At 45.3% G+C, this 23,684-nt stretch overlaps 1 protein-coding gene across 4 annotated transcripts in view; it reads right to left on the bottom strand.

The window, feature by feature from the left end:
* USF1 (upstream transcription factor 1) overlaps positions 1-18,085 on the bottom strand; it is a 28,896-nt gene extending 10,811 nt beyond the window's left edge. The window contains exons 1-5 of one of the 4 annotated variants that reach the window (XM_032234146.1): positions 17,950-18,085; positions 9,590-9,679; positions 4,980-5,029; positions 3,935-4,047; positions 917-1,018 (exon numbers count right to left, since the gene is read on the bottom strand). In XM_032234146.1, the coding sequence (XP_032090037.1) occupies positions 917-1,018; positions 3,935-4,047; positions 4,980-5,029; positions 9,590-9,597 (273 nt within the window). In that variant the 5' untranslated portion in view covers positions 9,598-9,679; positions 17,950-18,085. Of the gene's footprint in view, positions 1-916; positions 1,019-3,934; positions 4,054-4,979; positions 5,033-9,589; positions 9,680-17,949 lie in introns of all 4 variants that reach the window. The other 3 variants (XM_032234144.1, XM_032234145.1, XM_032234143.1) reach the window with 3 other exon arrangements.
* Positions 18,086-23,684: the final 5,599 nt, after the last annotated feature.

Below are 23,684 nucleotides of genomic sequence, written 5' to 3' on the forward strand. Positions count from 1 at the left end.
GATATGAAGGGGAAGAGGTAGAGAGGAGTAGGGGAGAAGAGAGGGAAGAAGGAAAGGGAAAGAAGAAAGAGGAAAGGAGAGGGAGATGGGGAGGGATAGGAAGAGGAGAAGAGAGGATATGAAGGGGAAGAGATAGAGAGGAGTAGGGGAGAGGAAGGGGAAGAAGGAAAGGGAAAGGAGAGGAGAAGAAAGTAGAGAAGGGAGGGAGGGAGAAAAGGAAAGTAGGGTGGAGGTAAAACAAAATAGGTGTACGGGATGATAAACAAAGCAATCCTGATCATATATTAATTTTTTATATGGAAAAATGAATGTTTAAAAGTGTTAAAAAGTGATAAGAATAATAACTAAGAGAATGTATACTTGTAAATGTTTTATGAGACTAAAAATAAAAAAAACTTTTTTTAAAAAAGAAAGGTTATTGATATATATGTAAAAGATGCAAGAATTGGACTATACATCAGTAAACATCAGTAGTATTACTAGAGCTGTTATTAGTATCATCATAATTATTATTATATTGTATAAGTAAATTGATCCATATAATATACTGTTTATTAATCACCTAAGTACTTTAAAGAAAAAAATGTATAATTTTTTTAAAAAAGAGGGTGACTTTAAGATTTGTGGGAGTTGAAGTCCACAAGTCTTGAAGTTTTCAAAGTTTGAGATCCCCGGTCTAAAGCAAAGGGAAAAGTAGGGAAGATGCTTTAGGATGGTGCTTCTCAACCTTGGCCCCACCTTGAGATGTGGGGACTTCAACTCCCAGAGTCCCCCAGCCGGCATGGTCTCCTGGCAAAAGCTCCCACTGAAGCATCTTGAGACCCACCTGCGGCCAGAGATTCAGCCCAACCTCAGGACTGCTTTCTCTTCCCCGGGAGAACACGCCTTCCTCTTCTTCCAAACCGGCAGCACCTACCTGGGTCATGGACTGCGTTGCAGGGTAGCCGCTGATGGCCCCGCTGCCCTCCGTCTGCCCATCCAGCTGCCCCTCGGCCACCTGTATGACTCTGTACATCAGCTGGAGGGGGGGGGGGAGCAAAAAGGAGACAGGACAAGGTGGTCAACAGAGAGCCTTGAAATGATTTATTTGCCTCTCGCCTTTGTTATATTTATAAAAACCTCAAAGCTGCAAACATCAAACAGACTTAGGCTAACTTTATTGTCCCTTTGAATGTACACTAACCGGCCTACATTAAAATGAAATTTCATTGCATCACAGCGCTCAAAGGGTCACCACCTCCAATACGCGCTATAAAAACACGACAAGATAAAATATAAAATTATGCATGCACAGACGTATAACTATACACTTTCCTCCTCCTACAAGGGTATCAAACTCAATTTCTTTCTCTTTTTTTGAAATATATTTTTATTATTTTTACATTTAAAGCAATGCAGTACCGCAGAGTCGAAATGACCATACATTCAATTACACACATTTAGTCTCAACCATTAACTATTAGCCTACTTACTGCATTATGTATCCTCCTGTCGAATCACAATATATACAGTTTGTTCCCGTCTTGTCACTTTGTCTTATACCAGTGTTTCCCAATCTTGGCAAGTTGAAGATGTCTGGACTTCAACTCCCAGAATTCCCCAGCCAGCATGTCTGGACTTCCACTCCCAGAATCGCTGGCTGGGGAATTCTGGGAGTTGAAGTCCAGACATCTTCAACTTGCTAAGGTTGGGAATCACTGTCTTATACCAATCATAAAATCTGTTCCAGGCTTCAAAATATTCTGATTCCCCTTTATTTTTAAGTTCAAGAGTGAGCCTATCTGCTTCTGCACAGGCCAACACTTTTCTGATTATATCTAGCTCTGATTGCGTGTTTTCTTTTTTCCAATACTGCGCAAAAGTTATGCACGCCGCAGTTAGTACATGTATAATTAGATAGAGTTCACTTTTCTTAAACATTTTTTATGCCTAGGAGAAAAAATTGGATTTCATTGATGGCCGCATCAGGGTTGTGTGTGTCCTTGGTGTGGGTGGGTGTGGCTTAGGTAGGTGTGGCCAGGGTGGGTGCGGCCAGCTGGACATGTTGGGGGTATCTGTGGTGGCCAAGCGCTAAGGAAGGACTTTCCTCAGAATTTCCCTCCCTCTCATTGTAATTGCCTTCCTTCCTTCCCCTTCCTTTTCCCATCCCTCTTCATTCTTTCTTCTTCCTTCCCCTCTTTCCTTATTTTGCCTTCCTTGCTCTCTTCCCATCTTTCGTTCTTTCTCTTTCCCCTTTCCTGTCCCTTCTTGCACGCTCAAAAGGGGAAGAAACTTTTTTCCTCCTGTTTTATTTTAGTTTGAAAACCGGGCCTGTTTTTGCCGGCAGAAAGCTGCAGGAGGCTGTCGCGGCTGAAAATGGGGCCCAGGAGTCCATGCGTGGCCCTCCCGAGCCCCGTTTTCACTAGCAGAGGCATTGCAGGCCTGTCTTTGGCTGTTCCCAGGGCAGCCCCATGGGCCACATCTAAGCACCCCACGGGCCGGCCATGGACCATGGGCATTGAGTTTGACACCCCTGTCCAACAACAACCACTTTGTGAGGTGGGTAGGACTGAGAGAGATGGATTCGTACAAGATCAGCCAGCTGTCTTTTGTGCCTAAGGCAGGGCTAGAATTCACGTCTCCTGGTGATTGGCCCAAAGCCATTCAGTTTGCTTTCAGGCCTAAGGGAGGACTAGAACTCACTGACTCCTGGTGATTGGCCCAGAGTTACCCAGCTGGATTTCAAAGGAGGAAGGCAGACTCACTTAATGTTAGTAACATAGCAGCTGCAGTGATTCACTTAACAACCGTGGCAAGAAAGGTTGTAGCATTGGGCAAAATTCCTTTTAACAACTGTCTTGCTTAGGAACAGAAATTTTGGGCTCACTTGTGCTCATAAGGAATACCTATTTTTTTGTTTGTTTGTTTTTTTCCCTTTTAAAAAGACACAAAATCAGAATAATTGGGAGGCCAGACTGTGAGATGAAATAATCACCTCCGTGTCATTTCAAACAGATGGAAAAAATTATACACAGATGCAAATTATGGGGTTTGTAATTCACACAATCAAACATACGATGAATGGTTGCTGGATTAATTTAGTAAATTTTTTTTTTCCTGATAAACACCCCCCCGCCCCAAGAGTAATGCAGGGCAAGTGCACCTCAAAGTCAGCTAATACATTCTTTTTCTTGTGCCATATCTGTCATTGGATGTTGGCCATCACGTTGGCCATAGTTGTAATCAACAGCCGCACAAAAAAGTACTGCTGGGTTTTGTCCAAAATGGTCCCTTAGATTTTGAGCGAATGCCCACAATCCAAACTTGCAAACGGCAACAATGCAAATAAGCAAGAAAGTCCCTTTTTTGCAAACCAGACTCCTTTTCAAAGCATCTATCTATCTATCTATCTATCTATCTATCTATCTATCTATCAATCAATCAATCAATCAATCAATCTATCATCTCAGCACAAATGCAACACAAAAATGGTTTCCTGTCTGGAAGGCTCCTAGGGTGGAGCTGAAAGGCAAAAGGGAAGCAGTATGCTCCCTCCCATATTTGCGCATACCAGGTGCTTTGACATAACACTTAATCATTTCCTTGGCTCAGCTGATAAGGGAGGAGAGCTTGTGGCTTAGAGGCTAATACCACTGCCTAACATGTAAAAACAGCCAGGTTTGAATCCCAATAAGGGCATGGCTAGCTGATAAGAGCTAAATAGCTTGAAATAGATGTATACTGGTCTCTCTTTATTTTACACACACACATACACACACACACAGCCAGCAGCACAGAGATCTGCTTTAGTCCGTTGTTTCGGAACCTGAGAAAATTTAAGACGAGTCAACTTCAACTCCCAGAATTCCACTCTTCGGAAACCTGGTTCGGCTTGAGAAGCCCTGGGGCTTGGATACCTGCTGAGTGGAAAGTGAGGCAGCTCACAGCGTCTCACCTGAGTGCCTCCATTCTCTGCTCGGAAGACATATTTGATGTTAGGGTCTGAAAAGGTGGCCGCCGACTGGATGCTCGCAATGGCCACGCTGGTGGGATCTTCACCTGTCGCTACTGCTCCTTCAGGAAAGAAGAGAAAGAGGCCTTAAATAGGGCCGAAGCCGCCATGTTAATCCCCGCCCTTCCCCAGGACTGTGCAATGCAGGTAGTCCTCGACTTACAATCATCCATTCAGTCATCTGTTAATGGCCCCATAATCCCTTGCGGGATGGGAGTGTGGGCAACGGAATGGAACTGAGTGTTTACTGGCTGGACGCCCTTCCCTGTCGCCAATGAGGAGTTTTGTTCGGCAGATACATTCTCATCATTGTACATATCTGCCTCTACCTAGGATTGAACTCACAGCCTTCTGATTGTGACGAGAGACCCACCTCTAGGTCACCGCACCACTTACAATCATCTCTTTAATGGCCGTGCAAAATTACAATGCCACCCCCGCCAAATGACTTTGGAATGCTGTAGGATCCCCATGGTCATGTAATCAAAATTCAGACGCTCGGCAATTGGTTCGTATTTATGACGGTTGCCGCATCCCTGGGTCATGTGATCCCCCTTTGCGACCTTCCGACAAGCAAAGCCAATGCGGAAGCTGGATTTGTTTCACAGCCGTGCGACTAACTTAACAGCTGCAGTGATTCGCTTAACAACTGTGGCCAGATAGGTCATAAAATGGCCAAACTCACTTTACAACTGTCTGGCTTAGCAACAGAAATTTTGGGGCTCAATTGTGGTTGTAAGTCGAGGATTACCTGTACCCCCGAGATCAAAGGTAAGAGCTAAAGCAGGCACAGGGGTGGGGGACCACCAGGAAATCTCAGACCTTCTCAACCAATAAATGAACCCCTCCCCCCAATTATGTCTATAAGGCCACCCAAGAATTGTATATAGGCCAATTTCTAGGGTTCCAGGAACTGAGCCTGCCTGGAAAGGACCCATCTTGCAGGGGTAGGAAGAAGAGAAGACACAAGGGGCCGGAGAAGGCTCACCTTCCTGGATTTGAACTGTTCCCTCTTCTGTCTCTGACGTTTTCTGCTGCCTGCTGAGACAAGGAGGAACACATGAGATGAGACCATTCTTTCCATCAGATATTTATTCTTTTTATGTATCATATTTAGAGACCATCCATCTCTCTCACAGAGCAATTGTAGGTCATCTAGTTCAGGGTTCTCCAACCTTTCGGACCTCAGGGACCACTAAATTTATAATTTTAAATCCCGCAGACACCTAGCAATAGCAATAGCAGTTAGACTTATATACCTCTTCATAGGGCTTTCAGCCCTCTCTAAGCCGTTTACAGAGTCAGCATATCGCCCCCACAGTCTGGGTCCTCATTTCATCCACCTCGGAAGGATGGAAGGCTGAGTCAACCTTGAGCCGGTGAGATTAGAACCGCTGAACTGCAGATAACAGTCAGCTGAAGTGGCCTGCAGTACTGCACCCTAACCACTGCGCTACCTCGGCTCGGTAACCTAATAGGATCTGCCTAATGACTGGCTGGGCGGGTGTGGCTATATGGTCATGTGACTGGGTGGGTGTGGCCAACTTGATATTACTCACATCAAGGGGCGCCTCACTAGCCTCTACTCGCCCCTCCCCTCCCAGCCTTGGCTCCTTAGGGCCCCAACAGGAAGCATTTGCTGGAGCTAAGCAGCCACCAGGCGAAAGAGTTGGCAAAACCGCTCAGTTCAAATTGGATCTGACCGAGAAAGCGGCTCAGCAGAAGCAACTCATTGAGGACTAGGAGCATAGGCTTTCCAAGCAGAGGGAAAACCTGCGGGAGTGCAAGGCCAGGTCCCGGTGTCTGGAGGCTCAGAGGGCTGATGATCAGCCAGTTATGATGCAGTCCCACTGGAACGAAGCCCTCCGGCTCTTCGCCACCAACGGCACTTCCCTCCAGCCTTTGCCCAAAGCCCCCCACCAGGAGGCTGAAGCAGACCCCAAGTTGGAATTTCTGCCCCCCTCCGACCCACACAAAAAGACCCCAAAGGGGGAGACTCCCTGCAGCAACACAAGCGTCCATTGCATGTATCCATCCCAGGGTCCGTAGTTTGAGGACCCCTGATTGAGGGCAATATAAAAAATGCAAATAGTTTTTCTGCGGACCACCAAAATTTTCTCGTGGACCAGCAGTTGGTGACCGCTGCTCTAGGGCGTCCCTCCTGAAGGTCAGGCAGACCCTGCTTTGCTGGACTTTGGTTGGACAAGGGATTGAAGATGATAAAGGATTTGAAGGTTAAATTGTGTGATGAATGATTGAGGTTACATCTAGCCTACTGAAGACAAGGACTAGGGGGAACATGATAGCATCCTTCCAATATTTGAGGGGCTTCCGTAAAGAAGAAGGAGTCAAGTTTTCTCCAAAGCACCTGAAAGCAAGACAAGACGCAATGGATGGAAACTAATCAAGGAGAGAAGCAACCTGGAACTAAGGAGAAACTTCCTGACAGGGAGAATGATTAATTAGTGTAACAACCTGTCTCTAGAAGTTGTGAATGCTCCAACACTGGAAGTTTTCAAGAAGAGACTGAATAGTCTCTGCTACTGGAAAGATACAGGCTGATAGATGAAAGTGTATAATCTAAAACTAGATAAATTTAGTGATGATATGGTTAAATAAACAACTGATAATGATAATAATGTATACATATGTATTGGTATGACAAGTAGCAATTGGATATGGATATTGAATGGTACCTGTTAAGTAAGCTCTCCATTGGGAGAGCTAGTGTGTTCAGAGAAGCATTGTGAGAGTTGTGTTGGAAAACACACAAACCAGTATACAGAGACACTGCAGTTTAAATAGGCTTTTACTTTCGTGGAAATAGAGGTATCAGAGTCCATCAAACAGTCCAAGTCATACACGGATAAGACAGTCAGTCATCAACGTCTTTCAGTTAAGGGATAATCCAAATAACATAGTCCATAATCATACAAACAGCCCGGTACTCAAAGTTTGCTAGCAGTTGCAAAACCTACAATAGCCCACGGCACTTTTTAACAGCCAGCTTCCAAAACACTCAGATCAGATCAGCATCTAACAAACAGCTAACAGTCATTCTGGCTCCCTCTTATGGCCGATTGAGGAAACAGCAACCAATCACATTTTACAGTATGATTTAAATATAGCATTGTTACATGATTTATATATTGCCAACCCAACCGTTAGATTATATTCCTAACAATACCTATGAAAGGAAGATTAGAAATTATTTGGTTATATATAAAGGTTAATAAAAAGAACTAAGTTGAATTTAGCTAAGTTTTGATCATTAGGAGGGGAAATGCTATGATAATAGATAGAGTTAAATGCAGGAGGGATAATGATAACAATGTGTTTGTATGTATGTATGTATGTATGTGTACAAATAAGGAAACTGGATGTAAATTGTAAACAGTGATTTGAAAAGGAGGATTAGAAATTTTTGTTACTAAATATTATTGATGTTTAGTCAGAATAGGTCATAAGGATATAGTGTTATTGGAGGATTTTAGAAATAACAAATGAAATGCCAGTACGTGGCCAGGTTTTAAATCTTGGTACATTTTATGATGAAGGCCATTTAAACAATTATAGTCAAATGAAAATGGAGGTATGATGATGGTAATATGTATAAAAATATCTGATTTAAAATACTTGAATTAATACGAATTTTGTGATGACAGTGGAAGAGACGCACGAAAGCTTTTTGTAACCAACTGATACACTTTCTACAGTATGTAAAGAAGGAGGATTCTTTGTGTTGTGTTTGTTTTGAAATTTTAAAATAAAAAAAAACTTTTAATTAAAAAAAGTGACTGGACAGCCGTTTGACATGAATAGTATATGGACACCTTCCTTGAGCAGGGGGGTGGATAAGATGACCTCCAAGGTCCCTTCCAGCCCTGATTCTATGTAGTGTGAGTACCCAAGGGAAGAACTTGGAGCACACCACATCTGGAGAACCTTTGTTCCCCCAAAAAGTGTTTCTATCCACCAAAGGCTCAGATATATATTTATACTGAGGGGGGGGGGGGGGCGCTAAATCATGCTTTGCTGAAGCTGACCAGGCTGTTTGCTGCAAGGAGGCAAATTGCTGGGAGGCAGAGACAGATTTTTTTTCTTGTTTTCCTTCCCAAAAGCTTGGTGCATCTTATACCTTTGGTAAAAGGTTAGATGGCAGCAACAAAATAGATAATTCCCTCAGAATGTTGAGGGGACGAAAGAGTTGTGAGCAGAGGAACCATACTTCGAGAAGAAGAGCTATGAGAGCCAAGGACACATCGGCAGGTGTCTGCCAAGACCGGAGACTTTTTCTCATAGAAAAATAATGACACTCAACTGGACAATGCGACCTGCACTAATAGCAGGAGGGGGAAATCCATACTGTAACTATGTGGGGTTGCGCGGGAATTAGGTAGAACTGGTTTTGCCTTCATCAGTGCCAAAATGATGTACCCAATAAATTTTGCATTCAGACATCAGAAAGTCTTGACTAGAGGTGTCCAAACATACATACATACATACATACATACATACATACATACATACATTCATAGATTTTCACGGGTACAGGTATGCAGGTTTTGGTGTATTCGGGTCTTTTCCCGTGTAAGATTGAGAGTATCTTGGCGATGTTTTGACGAGGTCCCACTTGTCATCTTCAGGCTGGTGTCTTCGGCCTTGTGACTGTGCGAGCAAAGCGTGATCGGAGCTGCCGTCCCTCTATAAATACTGGTGTGTGTGTGTGGAGTGCTGGCTCTGTTACTGCAAGCAGATTGGTTGGCTGTGTTGTAACATCTTGATTAGTTAATGGAGTTGATGTTTGCAAATTAGTCAGCTGTTTTGTAACCTCCTGTGTGGCTGAGGTACTGGCTGTGTGCCTATTGTTCTTTTGTGTTGTAATGACTTGGGTAATGGGCTGTCTGATGACCTCCTGAGTTCTATTGTAGTGATATCCTGAGTCCTGTGCTGCAACCTCCTGGGGGGTTAGATGCGTTGTAACATCCTGAGCCTTTGTGTTGTAACCTCCTGAGTTCTGTGATGTAATGTCCTGAGCAGATGGTTGAGGTGTAACATCCCGGGCTTTGGTAACAGGTGGTTACAAAACAGTTGACTAATCTGCAAACTCCATCAACTTATCAAGATGTTACAACACAGCCAACCAATCTGCTTGCAGCAACAGAGCCAGCACTCCACACACCCCCACCAGTATTTATAGAGGGACGGCAACTCCGATCACGCTTTGCTCGCACAGTCACAAGGCCGAAGACACCAGCCTGAAGATAACGAGTGGGACCTCGTCTAAAGGTCGCCAAGATACTCTCAATCTTACACAGGAAAAGACCCGAATACACCAAAACCTGCATATATGTATGTCTCTGTGTGTGTGTGTGTATAATTTATATATTTTTATATATAAAATACGGTATATATCACTTGTATATAAAGTGATTTTTTATCTTTATAAAGGCCTCTCTCACCTTGCATCCATTTTACTTATGCATAAATAAAGAGATATTAATTTATCTTTCCGGCTCGGATCCTATTTTAGCAAAACTGGGCTAAGAAACTTGCCGTTGTTTATGGCTAACAACACATCCAAAATATGTTTCTCACCCCTTCATTTCTTTAGTCGGTTATGCATCAGAAAACCTCACCCTGGACGTCGTTTCCCTACTCCTCCTTCAGAGTTACTTCACCCAAAACCTGAAAGAAAAAGACAAAACACATTCATGAAGACAAATGTCCTCAACTTACGACCACAGTTAAGCCCAAAATTTCCTTTGCTAGGCAAGGCAGTTAAGTGAGTTTTGCCCCACCTTTCTTGCCACAGTTGTTAAGTGAAACACTACAGTTGTTCCGTTAGTAACCTGGTTGTTAAGTGAACCTGCCTTCCCCAGAAGGGTCTTTGCCCATTCCTAGACTAGGAGGCTCTACGCACTGTCATTCACGTCCTAGTCACCTCCTGAATAGACTTCTGCAATATGTTCTACATGGGGCTGCCATTGCGCACATACACACACAAAAAGAGGGCATGCAGTGCTTTGGGAAGCTTGTAGAGTGTTCCTGGGGGGTTAGAGGGGCAAAAATGAGCAAAAAACAGCCCATTTTTGGCTCGTTTTTGCCCTCCCCAGCCCCCAGGAGCACTTTCCAGGCCTCCCAAACCCTCTGCACATCCATTTCTGCAAAGGGAGCGGGGTTTCGGGAGGGCAAAAATGCTGTATTCAGTGTATAAGACACACCTAGATTTTCACCCTCTTTTTTTTGGGGGGGGGGGGGGGGGAAGGTGGGTCTTATACTCCAAAAAATATGGTATGTTTTTATCCCACCTTTAAAAGTACAACCGAAGGTAGCAAAGGCACCTAATCCTACTGCCTCTTCTTCCCAGACCAAGGAGGACAACAACCCTGTGAGGACCGACATAAAACAGTCCTGCTGGCTTTCATGCTTAGGCGAGACTGGAGCTGGCGGTAGAGTTGGACAGTGAGGAAGTTGGGGAGGAGCATGGGCCGGTCCTGGAGGCTGGGAAAGGCTCGGACCAGGGCTCTGCATCGGAGGCAGAGACGGAGCCGATGCCATCTGGCAGTGATCAGGTGCTTACGGAGCTAGACAGCAGTGAGGCAGAAGAACAACTGGAGCTTGTTCCCAGGGTGCGCATGCGCAGAGCTGCCGCAAGAAAAGAACAGCTGAGAAATCAGGGTTGACTTGGGAGTGAAGCCGCAGGTAGAAGGTGATTGGCCCCTCCCAGAGGACATAACAGAGGAGCGAAAGGGGGGGTGGGCTTTTGCGGGAAACAATTTGTTTCAGGAGTGTGAAGATCTGTCTGTGAATCCCAGAGACTCTGTGCCCAGAGTCTTTCCTTGCACAGCACCTCATTTGGGAAATGTTTACATGGCAGCTTTCCAAGCCTGATAAGTTCTGTGGTCATAAATACTCCTTTGAAAGACTGTTTGCCAGGCCTTGGCTGAATTTGAGTGAGAGGAATTCACATTCGTTTAATACATTTGTTTGGTAGGGACAAGGACTCTGCCTCGTGCTTTTGGGGGAAGCCTGGGTCAGAACACGCTCTCCACAACCTGAGATGACGTCGCCTATAGGGAAAAGAAATCAACTTCCACTAAAGAAATAGTATAGGTGTCAGGCTTGAGGAGGGGGCTGGACTAGAAGACCTCAAAGGTCCCTTTCAGCTCGATTCTATTCTAACTAAGAAGAGCAGTCAAACCCTGATGGGCAAATTCACTCATTTGCCCCCCCCCCCAAATCACCAGAGGTAGATTCACGTACAGTCCTCGACTTACAACAGTTCATTTAGTGACTGCTCAGTTACAACAGCACTAAAAAACTTTCAACCTTTGTGCCATCCCTATGATCATGTGACCAAACTCCAGGTGGTTCATACTTATGATCGTCACCATCACTGTGTCCCCCCCAGGTCACGTGATCACCTTTTGCCACCTTTTCAGTCAACGGGGAAGCCAGGTTCACTTAAGAACCATGTTGCTAACTTTTCAGTTGCAATGACTCACTTAACAGTGGCAAGAAAGGGTCACAAAATGGGGCAAAGCTTACTTAACAAACATTTCACTTAACATCCAATTTTGAGCTCAATTGATAAATAACTCAAGGCAGCAAGCACATGTAAAATACTCCTATTTTTCCAAAAACAGCCCTGTGACAATAGTTGGGGTGAGAATGAGGGTGTCGGGGTTCCAAGTAACACCCCCGCCCCCAATGAAAGATGACGTCGAAGCTTGAAGTTCTTCAAAGTACCATTTTATTAGAGATGCCTTACTGGCACATCTGGGAAAACCTGAATCTGACAGCTTTCACCCACCCAAGTGAAAGTACAAGTCCCTGCCCAGCACCCACGTAACAGATTAACAAAGTTGGAAGGGACCTTGGGGGGGGCAATCTAGTCCAACCCCCCATCCAAGCAGGAGACCCTACACCCTTTCTGACAGATGGCAGTCCCCTCTCTTCTTGAAAGCCTCCAGGGATGAAGCTCCCACAACTTCCGAAGGCAACTTCTGTTCCATGGGTTGATGGTCCTCCCTGTCAGGAAATTCCTCCTTATTTCCAGGTTGAATCTCTCCTTGGTCAGTTTCCATCCATTCTTCCTTCTCTGGCCTTAAGGGTCTTTGGAGAATAGCTTGACACCCCCCTCCTCCTCTCTGTGGCAGCCCCTCAAATATTGGAAGATGCTCTCCTGTCTCCCCTGGTCCTTCTCTTCCCTAGACTAGTCATGCTGAGTACTTAACAGATTAACAGAATTGGGAGGGACCTTGTAGATCATCTAGTCGACCCCCCCGCCGCCCAAGCAGGAGACTCTACACCATTTCTGACAGGTGGTAGTCCAGTCTCTTCTTGAAAGCCTCTAGTGATGAAGTTCCCACAATTTCCGAAGGGTTAATTGTCAGTGTCAGAAAATTTCTCCCTATTTCTAGGTTGAATCTCTCCTTGGTCAGTTTCCATCCATTGTTCCTTGTTTGGCCTTCAAAGGTGCTTTGGAGAATAGCTTGCCCTCCCTCCACTTTCTCCTCTCTGTGGCAACCCCTCAAATATTGGAAGACTGTTATCATGTCTCCCTTGGTCCTTCTCTTCACTAGACTAGCCATGTCCATCCCGTGGCCCAATCAGGCACCACCCCAAATGGAGATGCCTCCCAGCCACACCCATCCGTGTGCAGGGCCAGATGTCCTTGACTCTCTGAGAAAGGAATGTTATTTAGACTATATCTCTCCCATACGCCATATAATCCCCCCTCCCATTTTCCCACAGCAGGCCTGGCAGAGGGACTCACCTAAGGTCCCCAGCCAGTTTTTTTAGGAGGCAGGACTAGAACTCACTGTCTCCTGGTGACTGACCCCAAATCGCCCAGGTGGCTTTCATACCTAACGTGGGGCTAGTACTCACTGTCTCTTGGTGATTGGCCCAAAGTCACCTAGTTTACTTTTAGTTTCCTTCATTGTCATTGCACATGGTACAACGAAATTAAATTAAATTAGCCGGATTGCATGCCTACGGTGGGACTAGAACTTGCTATCTCATGATTTCTAACCTGGGGCTTTAGCCACAACCAAATTTCCACTCTTTTCTTCTGTAAACCAGTAAACAAAGCAAGGTTGTTGTGGAGAAAATAAGAGCTGGAATGTACAGATATGATATGTTTGCTGCCTTGAGTTATTTCAAGTCCTGGCTGTTCCAGCAGGCTGGGGGGAGCTGAGAAGCATCTACCTCCACGGAAATTGTGAATGTTGGTTTTGTTTTTAATATGTTGTCTTTGTCTCGTTCCCCCCTTTCCCTTGTCTTTTGTGAGCCGCCCGGAGTCCTCCGGGAGTGGGCGGCATACAAGACAAATAAATAAAATAAATAAATAAATAAATAAATATTTCTGGTCCAGAATGTCAGTCGCCTCTTGAAAAAAAAAAAAAAGGCCCTTTAGGAAAACCATGACCTGGATGATTGAGAATCTCCAGAAACATTTATTTATTAAATTTATATGCCACTCATCTCACATTGAAAGTGACCATATAAAAAAAAAAGGTGGGACATCGACTTCATCATCGTAATCGGCATTGACAAATTCCTCATCAGGAAATGGCAAAAGATGGCTTAACTTGGAACAGTTTCCATCCTTTGGTGCCAGCAAAGAACATCTGCCTGTCCTAGATCCTTAGGAAGGACTTGAGAGGCAGATAAAAAATATGCCAAATCCAATTTAAACATCTGGCTGGCTGTGTGACCAACCATAATAATAACCTGGATCCATCAGAAGAGAAGTGGGGGGGACTGGAAAAGACAACAAAATACAACGATGTGCAAATAGAAACAGAATGACTGTGCAAAAAAGAAAGCAAAGGTAGTCTCAATAGTAATAGGTGCCATTCCAAAATATCTGGAATCCCACTTGAACCACAATGGTACGAACCAAATTCCCAGCAACCCAATTGCAAAAGGCAGTTCGACTTGGCACAGCTTACATCTTGCAAGGAGACCTTTAATGTTAGTAAACAATAACATCTCCTATCGCAGGTCCCTGGGAAGGACTTGATAGTGGATTAAAAAATGCCAAATCCAGTCTAAACATTTGACTCATGGCTGCAATAATACACAGTAATACTGTACTACCGGCATTGACAAAATCTACCTCTGTCAATTGCAAAAGGCAGCTGTGCATGGAGCAGTTTACATCCTGCGGACAAGACCTTTAATATTATTAAATAATAACATCTGCCTATCCCAGGACTTTGGGAAAGACTCCAGAGGTGGACAAAAATGCCAGAACCAGCGTCTTTGCCTTGGGCCTTCCTTCAGGCCTGCCACATTCAATGTTGTGGGAAAACGGGAGGGGGGATTATATGGAGTACGGGAGATATATAGTCATAATAATATTCCTTTCTCAGACAATCAAGGACATTTTGCCCTGCATCTGGAGGGGTGTGACTGGGAGGCATCTCCAGTTGGGACGGTGCCTGATTGGGCCACGTGATGGACATAGTGAAGAGAATGGCAGGGATTTGGACTTTCATTTGGGTAGGGAAAACCTGGAAATGTTCAGATTTTGGTTTTCCCAGATGTGCCAATATGATATCTATAATGAATTGGAACTTTGAAGAACTTCAAGCCTTGGAGTCTTCTTTTTTGGGGGGGTCTTATTTGGAACCCTGATATTATCAACATTTGGCTGACTGTGTGACCAACCATAAGAATAATAAGCTTTTATCCTGTGAAGAGACTTTGAACACCTCAAAACATCCACATTTGCCTCTCTCAGGTCCTTGGAGACGGACAAAAATGCCAAACCCAGTGTAAACATCTGGCTGACTAGGTACCATCCATCCATAAGCTTTCATTCTACGATGAAACCTTTAACCCCATCAAACATCTGCCTCTCCCAGGTCCTCAGGAAGCACTCAAAAGGGGGGACGGGACACAAATGCCAAATCCGGCCTGAATATCTGGCCATGCGACCAACCACAATAACAATGAGCTGGAGTGGATAAAAATGTCAGTCTAAACCTCTGGCTGACTGCAATCAACCATCACCATCATATTGCAGAAGGGGGCTTTACTTGGAACTGCTTCCATCCTGCAATGATACCTGTAACACCATCAAACATCCAGATCTGCCTATCCCAGGTCCTTGGCATGGACTCAATAGGTAGGCAAAAATGCCAAACCCAGCCCAAACATCTGGCTGATTGTGCGATTAATAATAACAACTTGATATAGGTAGGCAAAAATGCCAAACCCAGCCTGAACATCTGGCTGATTGTACGAACAACAACAACAACAACAACAATAACAACCCCAAAGGCTGTGAATCTCACCAAAGATTAACATAACAACAACAACAATAATAATACATTTCGCATTTACTATATATGGATGATTTGAAACTCTATGGAAAGTCAGAAATAGAAATCCAATCATTGACAAACACAGTCCGAGTATTCAGCACCGATATTTCAATGCAGTTTGGCATGGAAAAATGTGCCACTGTATCCATAAAGAGAGGCAAAATCACTGCATGTGAGGGAATTGAAATGCCCAATGGCCAACTAATTAAATGCAACGAAAATGAAGCCTACAAATACTTAGGCATTCTGCAGTTGGATAACTTCAAGCATGGAGAAGTAAAAACTATTGTCAGGCGAGAGTACACCAACAGAGTTAGGAAAATTTTGAAATCTAAATTGAATGGTGGAAATACAATCAAGGCCATAAATACCTGGGCAATACCAGTTATAAGATACACAGCTGGTGTAGTTAACTGGACACAAGCTGATTTGGACATTTTGGATCGAAAAACCAGGAAACTAATGACAATGTACTACAGTTTACATCCACGTGGTGATACTGATAGACTGTACCTGCCCCGAAAATCAGGTGGCAGAGGATTATTACAAGTGAAGCAAATAGTTGAAGAAGAAAAACATGCACTGGCTGATTATTTAAAAGAAAGTCAAGAACATCTATTAATCGAAGTAAAGAACAAAAATCTACTGAAGGCCCAACAGATGAAACAAGAATACAGAAAAGATGCGATGAAATCAAGAATGGAGAGTTGGCAGAACAAAGCACTGCATGGCCAATTTCTGGAAAAAATAAAAGATAAAGTGGACAGTGAACAAACTTGATTATGGTTAACAACAGGTACATTAAAGAAAGAAACAGAGTCACTAATCCTGGCTGCGCAAGAACAAGCTATCCGCACAAATGCCATTAAGGCCAAAATCGAAAAATCCTCTGATGCCAAATGCAGACTTTGCAAAGAAGCTGATGAAACTGTTGATCACATACTCAGCTGCTGTAAAAAAATCGCGCAGACTGATTATAAATTGCGGCACAATTCAGTAGCACAAATGATCCATTGGAATTTGTGCAAAAATTATAATATTAAAACAGCAACAAACTGTTGGGAACATCAGCCTGAAAAAGTCACCGAAAATCAGATGGTCAAGATCTTGTGGGATTTCCGAATACAAACGGACAAAATACTGGCGCATAATACACCAGACATCACACTGGTTGAGAAAAATAAGGTCACAATCATAGACATCGCAATACCAGGTGATAGCAGGGTCGCCGACAAGGAACATGAAAAAATCGCAAGATACCAGGACTTAAAAATCGAAATTCAACGACTATGGCACAAACCAGCAGTGATAATTCCAGTGGTAATTGGCACACTGGGTGCTATTCCAAAAGCACTGGAATTACATTTAAAACAGTTAAAAATTGACAAAATCACCATCAGTCAAATGCAAAAAGCCGCACTGCTTGGATCTGCACGCATATTACGAAAATACGTTACGACGTCCTAGGCCCCTGGGTGGGGCCCGACTAGTAACCAATGCCAAATCCGGCGAAACACCTGGCCGCTGTGATACAATTGTACAATAATAATAATAATAATAATAATAATAATAATAATAATAATAATAATATTTTGATATAGGTAGCCAAAAAGACAAACAAACCCAGTCTGAACATCTGGTTTGTTGTGTGATGAATAATAATAATAGTAATAATAATGATGATGATACCTAGGATGCTGGCAGCAACCCGTATCAACCATTAGCACCAATCACTGGTATTTGTGATGCATTTTTAAAGGTCCAGTTGACTGAGTTTCATGTTTAATGAAGAATAATAACAATTATTATTATAATCCACCCTACTTGGAACAGTTTATATCCTCCGAAGTTACCTTAACAGTTCCTAGGTCCTTGATTAGGACTCAAGCTGTTGAGCTACCAACCAGCCCCAAAGGCTGTGAATCTCACCAAAGATTAACCAAATATCTATATTAATAATCATGACTTGATTTAGGTAGACAAGAATGCCAAACCAACCCTGTCCAAACACCTGGCTGAATGTGCGATGATCAACCTCAACGATAATATCATCCCCCTCGCTGACAGGAATCCCCCCCACCCGTCCATTCTAAGGGGGAAGCTGGGCCTGGAAGAGCCCCCATCCTGGGAGGATGACCTTTGACCCCTCCCCACCTGCCCCTGGGGGGAGGCTCCAGAGGGACACCCAAAGGGCCGGACCCAGCCCGAACATCTGGCGGGCTTTGCCACCGATCCCCAGCCACCCTAGATCCTCCAGGGGGTCCCAGGAGCAACCAGGGGGCTTCATTGGCCTGGGAAGGCTCGACTAGATGACCTCCAAGGACCCCTCCGTGGGGTTTTCTGTGCTGTAAGGAAGCCCCAGAGCGGGCAGCGGCTCCCCCATCGCCCCGCCAGGCCTCATGGGGACCCCAACCCCGAGGGGGACCCCAGCCTCAACCCCCACCTAGTCTCCTTGTGGGAGGGGCCCGGCCTTCGCATCCTGGCTTAGGAAAGGCCGCAGGAAAAGCCAACCGGGAAAGGCCTCCGGGACAAAGAAGCAGATGGCTGACGGAGTCGGAAGCCCACCGGGGGCACCCGCGGACCCTTCCCCGCCCCTCCCGGGGCCGCCGTCCTCACCTGGGCCGCCCTCCGTCCCTCGGAGCCCCTCGGCGCTCCATGAAGATCGGCGCATGCGCGCACCGCGAACGCCCGCCCGCCCGCCTTCCTCTCTCCCGCAACTTCCGCCTTCTTCCCCTCACGGACAGCGGGGCCCGACGGGGGAGCGGAAGCCACCCACAGGCAAGCCCCGCCCCCGGCGCGCCTCTCCTCACCGGGAGCCGGAAGCCGGGCGCTGAGGATGACCTGCGCTTCCGGTGGCGGCCATTTTGAGCAGTTCAATTGAGAGAGAAAGAGAGAGAGAGAGGCCTAGGCGCCTCCATCTTGAGTTTGAAAGGGCGGCCGGCCGGCCGAGAGAGCGCTTGGGGAAGCAGCGCTCGGGCCAGTCCTTCAAACTCAAGATGGATCCGGCGTTGTGGGTCTATGACCGATGCTTTTAAAGATTCGGCATCTCGTGCGATCAGAGAAACAGCGCTTTAGAAACAAAGACGGAAGAACGCCATACGCAACTTCCGGTTAGCGCCCTCCTGGCGAGCCGTCAATTTATAGGCACGGTGGGCGCCATGTTGGAAAAGGGCGCTGGCTTCTGCCTGTAGTTGTCCACTTCCGGTCAATCTACTTCATCCAGTGGGCAGTTTTGGGGTCGCCTTTCTTTTAGGGCGCCCAAATAAAAACTCCAGCGTCGTAAATTCCCCCCCACCTCGTGTGCTTTTCGTTGCTAAGTGTGGAAACTATTCTGCAATGGTCACTGCATCATTCCTTCTGCATGTGGGTGGATGCAACCCCAGACTACAACTCCCATAATTCCTTCATCTCCACCCCCCCAGCACCCCCCTCATCTCAGTGGGGATGATGGGCTTTCAAGCCTCGAAGTTCAACATCCCTGAATTTGCAGTCACTCTAATACAGAGGTTGTAAATCTCAGCCACTTGCTTCTACTCCCAGAATTCAATGCTGGCTAGGGGATTTTGGGAGCTGAAGTCCATGTATTTTAAAGAATGACGACTAGGGAATTCTGGGAGTTGAAAATCCATTCCATAGTTTGCAAGTTCTGGGAGTTGTGATCCACAAATCCATCCATTCTTCCATCCATCCATCCATCCTTCCATCCATCCATCCTTCCATCCATCCATTCTTCCTTCTTTCTTTTTCTTTCTTTTCCTTCTCCATCACTCCAACACTCCATCTATCCATCTATCTATCTATCATTCTTTCTTTCTTCTTTTTTCCTTCTTTCTCCCTCTCTCCCACTATCTATCTTCCATTATCAGAAGGGACTTGGCTTGGCCTCCCCCTTCCCAGGACTGCTTCAAAACCCATAGCTGGCTTTATGATACCACAGGATTCAAACTTGCAACCTCCTGCTTTCTAGCCTGATGCATTTTCCCAGGACACTAAATTGCCTCTCATATTATCACAGGCATTGAGAACATCTATGTGTAAAAGTAGAGCTTCATTTCTTCCTATTGTATATAGAAATAAACATGTAATCAAGCATTCCAATTACCAAAAACGTTTTGCGTCTTCGGCTTCTTAGATGAGAAGGGGGATGTTTTCAAAGGAAGAAAACCAAGGAAGTGCAGTTGGCTTTTGGGAGAAGCACCTTAGGGACAACCATGACCTGCATGATTGAGAATCTCCATAGATGTTCGGGAACATCATGGCTTCAAAACCTAAGGGACTGGTTTGGACAAAGCTCTGCAGCACTTTTTCATGCGGCTGTTGACAAAAATTAGGATTGCCGACATGATTGCCAACATCCGATGATGGATAAGGCACAAGAAGAAGAATAGACATTCAGTTTCCAGTTTTCGTGACCCGCCAAATGCGCGAACGACAAAAGCACACCAACGAAACCGCGGCAAGAAAGCCGCAACGTCATCAAAGCGCCCACAACATGGGTCCGACAACAGCGCACCGACAGAAGCGCAATTTAAGTTAAGGTAAGGGTTAGGTTCAGGGTTAGGTTCAGGGTTAGGTTTTTGTATTTTTTTGTATTTGTATTTATTATTTATAGGCCGCCCTTTTCCCTGAGGGGACTCAGGGCGGCTTACAATTTAGGGGGAGGGGAATACAAAACAATGAGACATAAACAACACATAAGTAAAAATAGAACACAACATTCATTCATCATTCGGGTGGGGACGGATTACAATCTTTATCCCCAGGCCTGACGGGATAGCCAGGTCTTAAGGGCTGTACGGAAGGTCTGGACGGTGGTGAGGGTACGAATCTCCACGGGGAGGTCGTTCCAAAGGGTCGGAGCTACTACTGAAAAGGCTCTCCTCCGCGTAGTTGCCAGTCGACACTGACTGGCAGATGGAACTCGGAGGAGGCCTAATCTGTGTGATCTGATAGGTCTTAGGGAGGTAATTGGCAGGAGGCGGTCTCTCAAGTACTCAGACCCACTACCATGAAGGGCTTTATGGGTGGTAAGTAGCACCTTGAAGCGCACCCGGAGATCAACAGGTAGCTAGCGCAGCTCGCGGAGGATAGGTGTTATGTGGGCGAACCGTGGTGTGCCCACAATCACTCGGGAGGCCGCATTCTGGACTAGCTGAAGTCGCCGGATGCTCTTCAAGGGCAGCCCCATGTAGAGCACGTTGCAGTATTCCAGCCTAGAGGTCACAAGGGCCCGAGTGACTGTTGTGAGAGCCTCCCGGTTCAGGTAGGGTCGCAACTGGCGCACCAGGCGAACCTGGGCAAATGCCCCCCTGGTCACAGCCGACAGGTTCAGGGTTAGGTTCAGGGTTAGGTTTAGAACTCGTGGTTATTACTTGTTCGTTGAAGGTGCGCTTTTGTCGGCGCGCTGTTGTCGGTGCGCTTCTGCGCTCATTCATCGGTGCGATTTAGAACTCGCGGTTTTCTCACCGCGGTTTCGTCGGCGTGCTTTTGTCGAGCGCGCATTTGTCGGTGAACCTCCAGTTTTATGGCTCTTAACTGGGTATGAAAGATTGAGAGGATCTGTTTGTAGTTTGTCTGAGCATACATATTCTTCTTACCATCTTGTCTCCATAAAAATAACGCAAAGAACATGTACCCAATATACATGAGTTATGCTGTCAGATCCATCAACTTTAATAACTTGGAAGAGGAGCGATCAGACTCCGAACTTTTTTGCCAGCCAGTTCTCTTGCTTCATAACAATACATTCTACCCTTTTAGGCTACATGATTAATTTCCACCCAAATAGGTGTCTTGATATGTACAATCCATACTCTTTTCTATTTTAAATATAGTACATTCAAATAACCTGCTAAAGCCACGGTTAAACCATGAGTGATTGGATCTACACATCACTCTAAGGCAGTGTTTCCAACCTTGGGAACTTTAAGATATTGGACTTCAACTCCCAGAATTCTGCAAGCATGATGGGTGGGGAATTCTGGGAGTTGAAGTTCATCCATCTCAAAGATGACAAGTTTGAAAAATACTGCTCCACGGCATGAATAGGGTTGATCTTTGCAGCCCAGAATCTCATGGGCTTCATAATAATGAAATCTGACAGCAAGATTTCATATTGTTTTCTTTCCTCTTATTTTAAGACCTAAGCTGTATTTAAACCAGGGGTGAGTTTATGCTACTTGTCAGTGGTGGGTTCCGGATCCCGTCGCAACCTGGCGTCCTAGTTGAGCATGTGTGCTGAGCATGCATGCTCAAATCATTGCCCTGAGACACCCAGATGCTCAGCGAAGGTTGCACAGGGACCGCACGCTGTGCGCACATTTGCAATTGGCCAGTCGCATGCGGGTGGGTGGGCCAAATGAGCCACCGTATTGGTACAGTTTCCGCTGCTCCCTGGTTACTACCGGTACGGCCGTACCAGGCCATACTACCCAGAACCCACCACTGCTACTTGGGCTCATTGTGGTTCAGCTCTTGTCTTAATATATTTTGTGCATCACACGATTGCATTGTGCATTAAACTGTTTATCTGGATTCTTGTGTGATGAGAACACTGTCACTGCCCAAGTCTTTTGCGTAAACGAAAAGGTCTGGTTTATCCCCCAAAACAGAAAACAAAAGAGTCAGAAATGTTGGATCCCTCCAACATTTGGAAAGGAAATTCCTTCCCGCAATCTGAGGCTCTCTCGGTGGGAAGCGAGAATTTTGGCCCCCAAATACCTTCAGTCTGTGAAGCTTTTGAGCAACTTTGTCATCAAAGGAGGAAAAAAAATATTCTCAGGCATTTGTTGTTTTGGTTAGGATGCAAACTTTCTGAGCCTTAATCTCTCTCCTCCCCTCAGCCCATCTGAATTTGAAAATATATGCAGGTGGTCCTTGTTTAGTGAGCACAATTGGGACCCACAATTCAGTCAGGAAGTGCCACAGTCGCTAAATGAACTGTGCTCAGCATTCTTCTGCTTTTCAGTAAAAGTCATCAATGCAAAGCGACTTTTGAATCATAGAATCCTAGGGCTGGAATGGATTTTAGAGGTCTTGTAATCCAACCCCCTGCATACTCAGGAGTCCCCTGTGTGCCATCCTACTTACAGTCTCTTCTTAAAATCCTTCAGGGATGGAGCACCCACAGCTTCTGGAGGCAAGTTGTTCCACTGGTTAATTGGTCTCATTCTCAGGAAATTCTTCGTTTCGTTTCGTTTTATTGAGCTTGTATGCCGCCCACTCCCGAAGGACTCCGGGCGGCTTACAATAAAACAAGGGAAGGGGATAATACACAAGACAACATATTAAAATATACAACAGTCACAATTTCCGAGGGGCTGGATATTTCGAAAGCCCCCCGGCCTGCTGGAGCAGCCAGAACTTAACGGCTTTGCGGAAGGCCGGGAGGGTAGTGAGGGTCCGGATCTCCACGGGGAGATCGTTCCAGAGGGACGATCTTCCTTAGTTCTAGGTTTCTTTTCTCTGACCAGTTTCCACCTCTTACTTCTTGTGCTTGCAAATGGTCAGTAAACAAGATAGCCACTAAACAGGAACTACCTGTCTGGGCTCTTTGTAATGCTCTTTAGATATCAGGGTTTGTTGATATTTTAAAACCAGTGAATGATAAATTTGACCTTTGTCTTCTTTTTTTCCTTTGAACCATCATTAGTGCCATATTATTTTTGCTTCCTTAAGAGAAGACATTATTTGGGTCCCACCTTGGGAAAGGCTGGCTTACACAGATATCTGCTTCAATTTGAGCCAAGATCACTTGAGGTTCTAAGGCAGGGCTGCCCAAATTTGGGATCTTTAAGACTTGAGGACTTCAACTCCCATAATTGAAGTCCACAAGTCTTAAAGTTCCCAAGTTTGGACACCCTGTTCTAAGGGGTATATCATGGTGGGAGCCCCCATCCATTCAGGATGGTCCAAATTGGTCTGATGTGAGGACAGGGATACAATCAAAATCAAGGGAGGTACTAATACACTCTATAAAGCCTTAGTAAGGGCACACCTAGAGTACTGGATCCAGTTTTGGTCCCCACACTATTAAAAAAAAAGATGTCTAGTCCCTGGTCTAGGGAAGAGAAGGACCAGGGGAGACAGGAGAGCATCTTCCAATATTTGAGGGGCTGCTTCAGAGAGGAGGAAGGGGGTCAAGCTATTCTCCAAGTACCTGAAGGCCAGAGAAGGAAGAATGGATGGAAACTGAACAAGGAGAGATTCAACCTGGAAGTAAGAAGGAATTTTCTAACAGCGAGAACAATCAACCCATGGAACAGAAGTTGCCTTTGGAAGTTGTGGCAGCTTCATCACTGGAGGCTTTCAAGAAGGGACTGGACTGTCATCTGTCAGAAATGGAACAGGGT

This window comes from Thamnophis elegans, chromosome 17 (genome assembly GCF_009769535.1).
Source record: "Thamnophis elegans isolate rThaEle1 chromosome 17, rThaEle1.pri, whole genome shotgun sequence".
Lineage (NCBI taxonomy): Eukaryota > Metazoa > Chordata > Lepidosauria > Squamata > Colubridae > Thamnophis > Thamnophis elegans.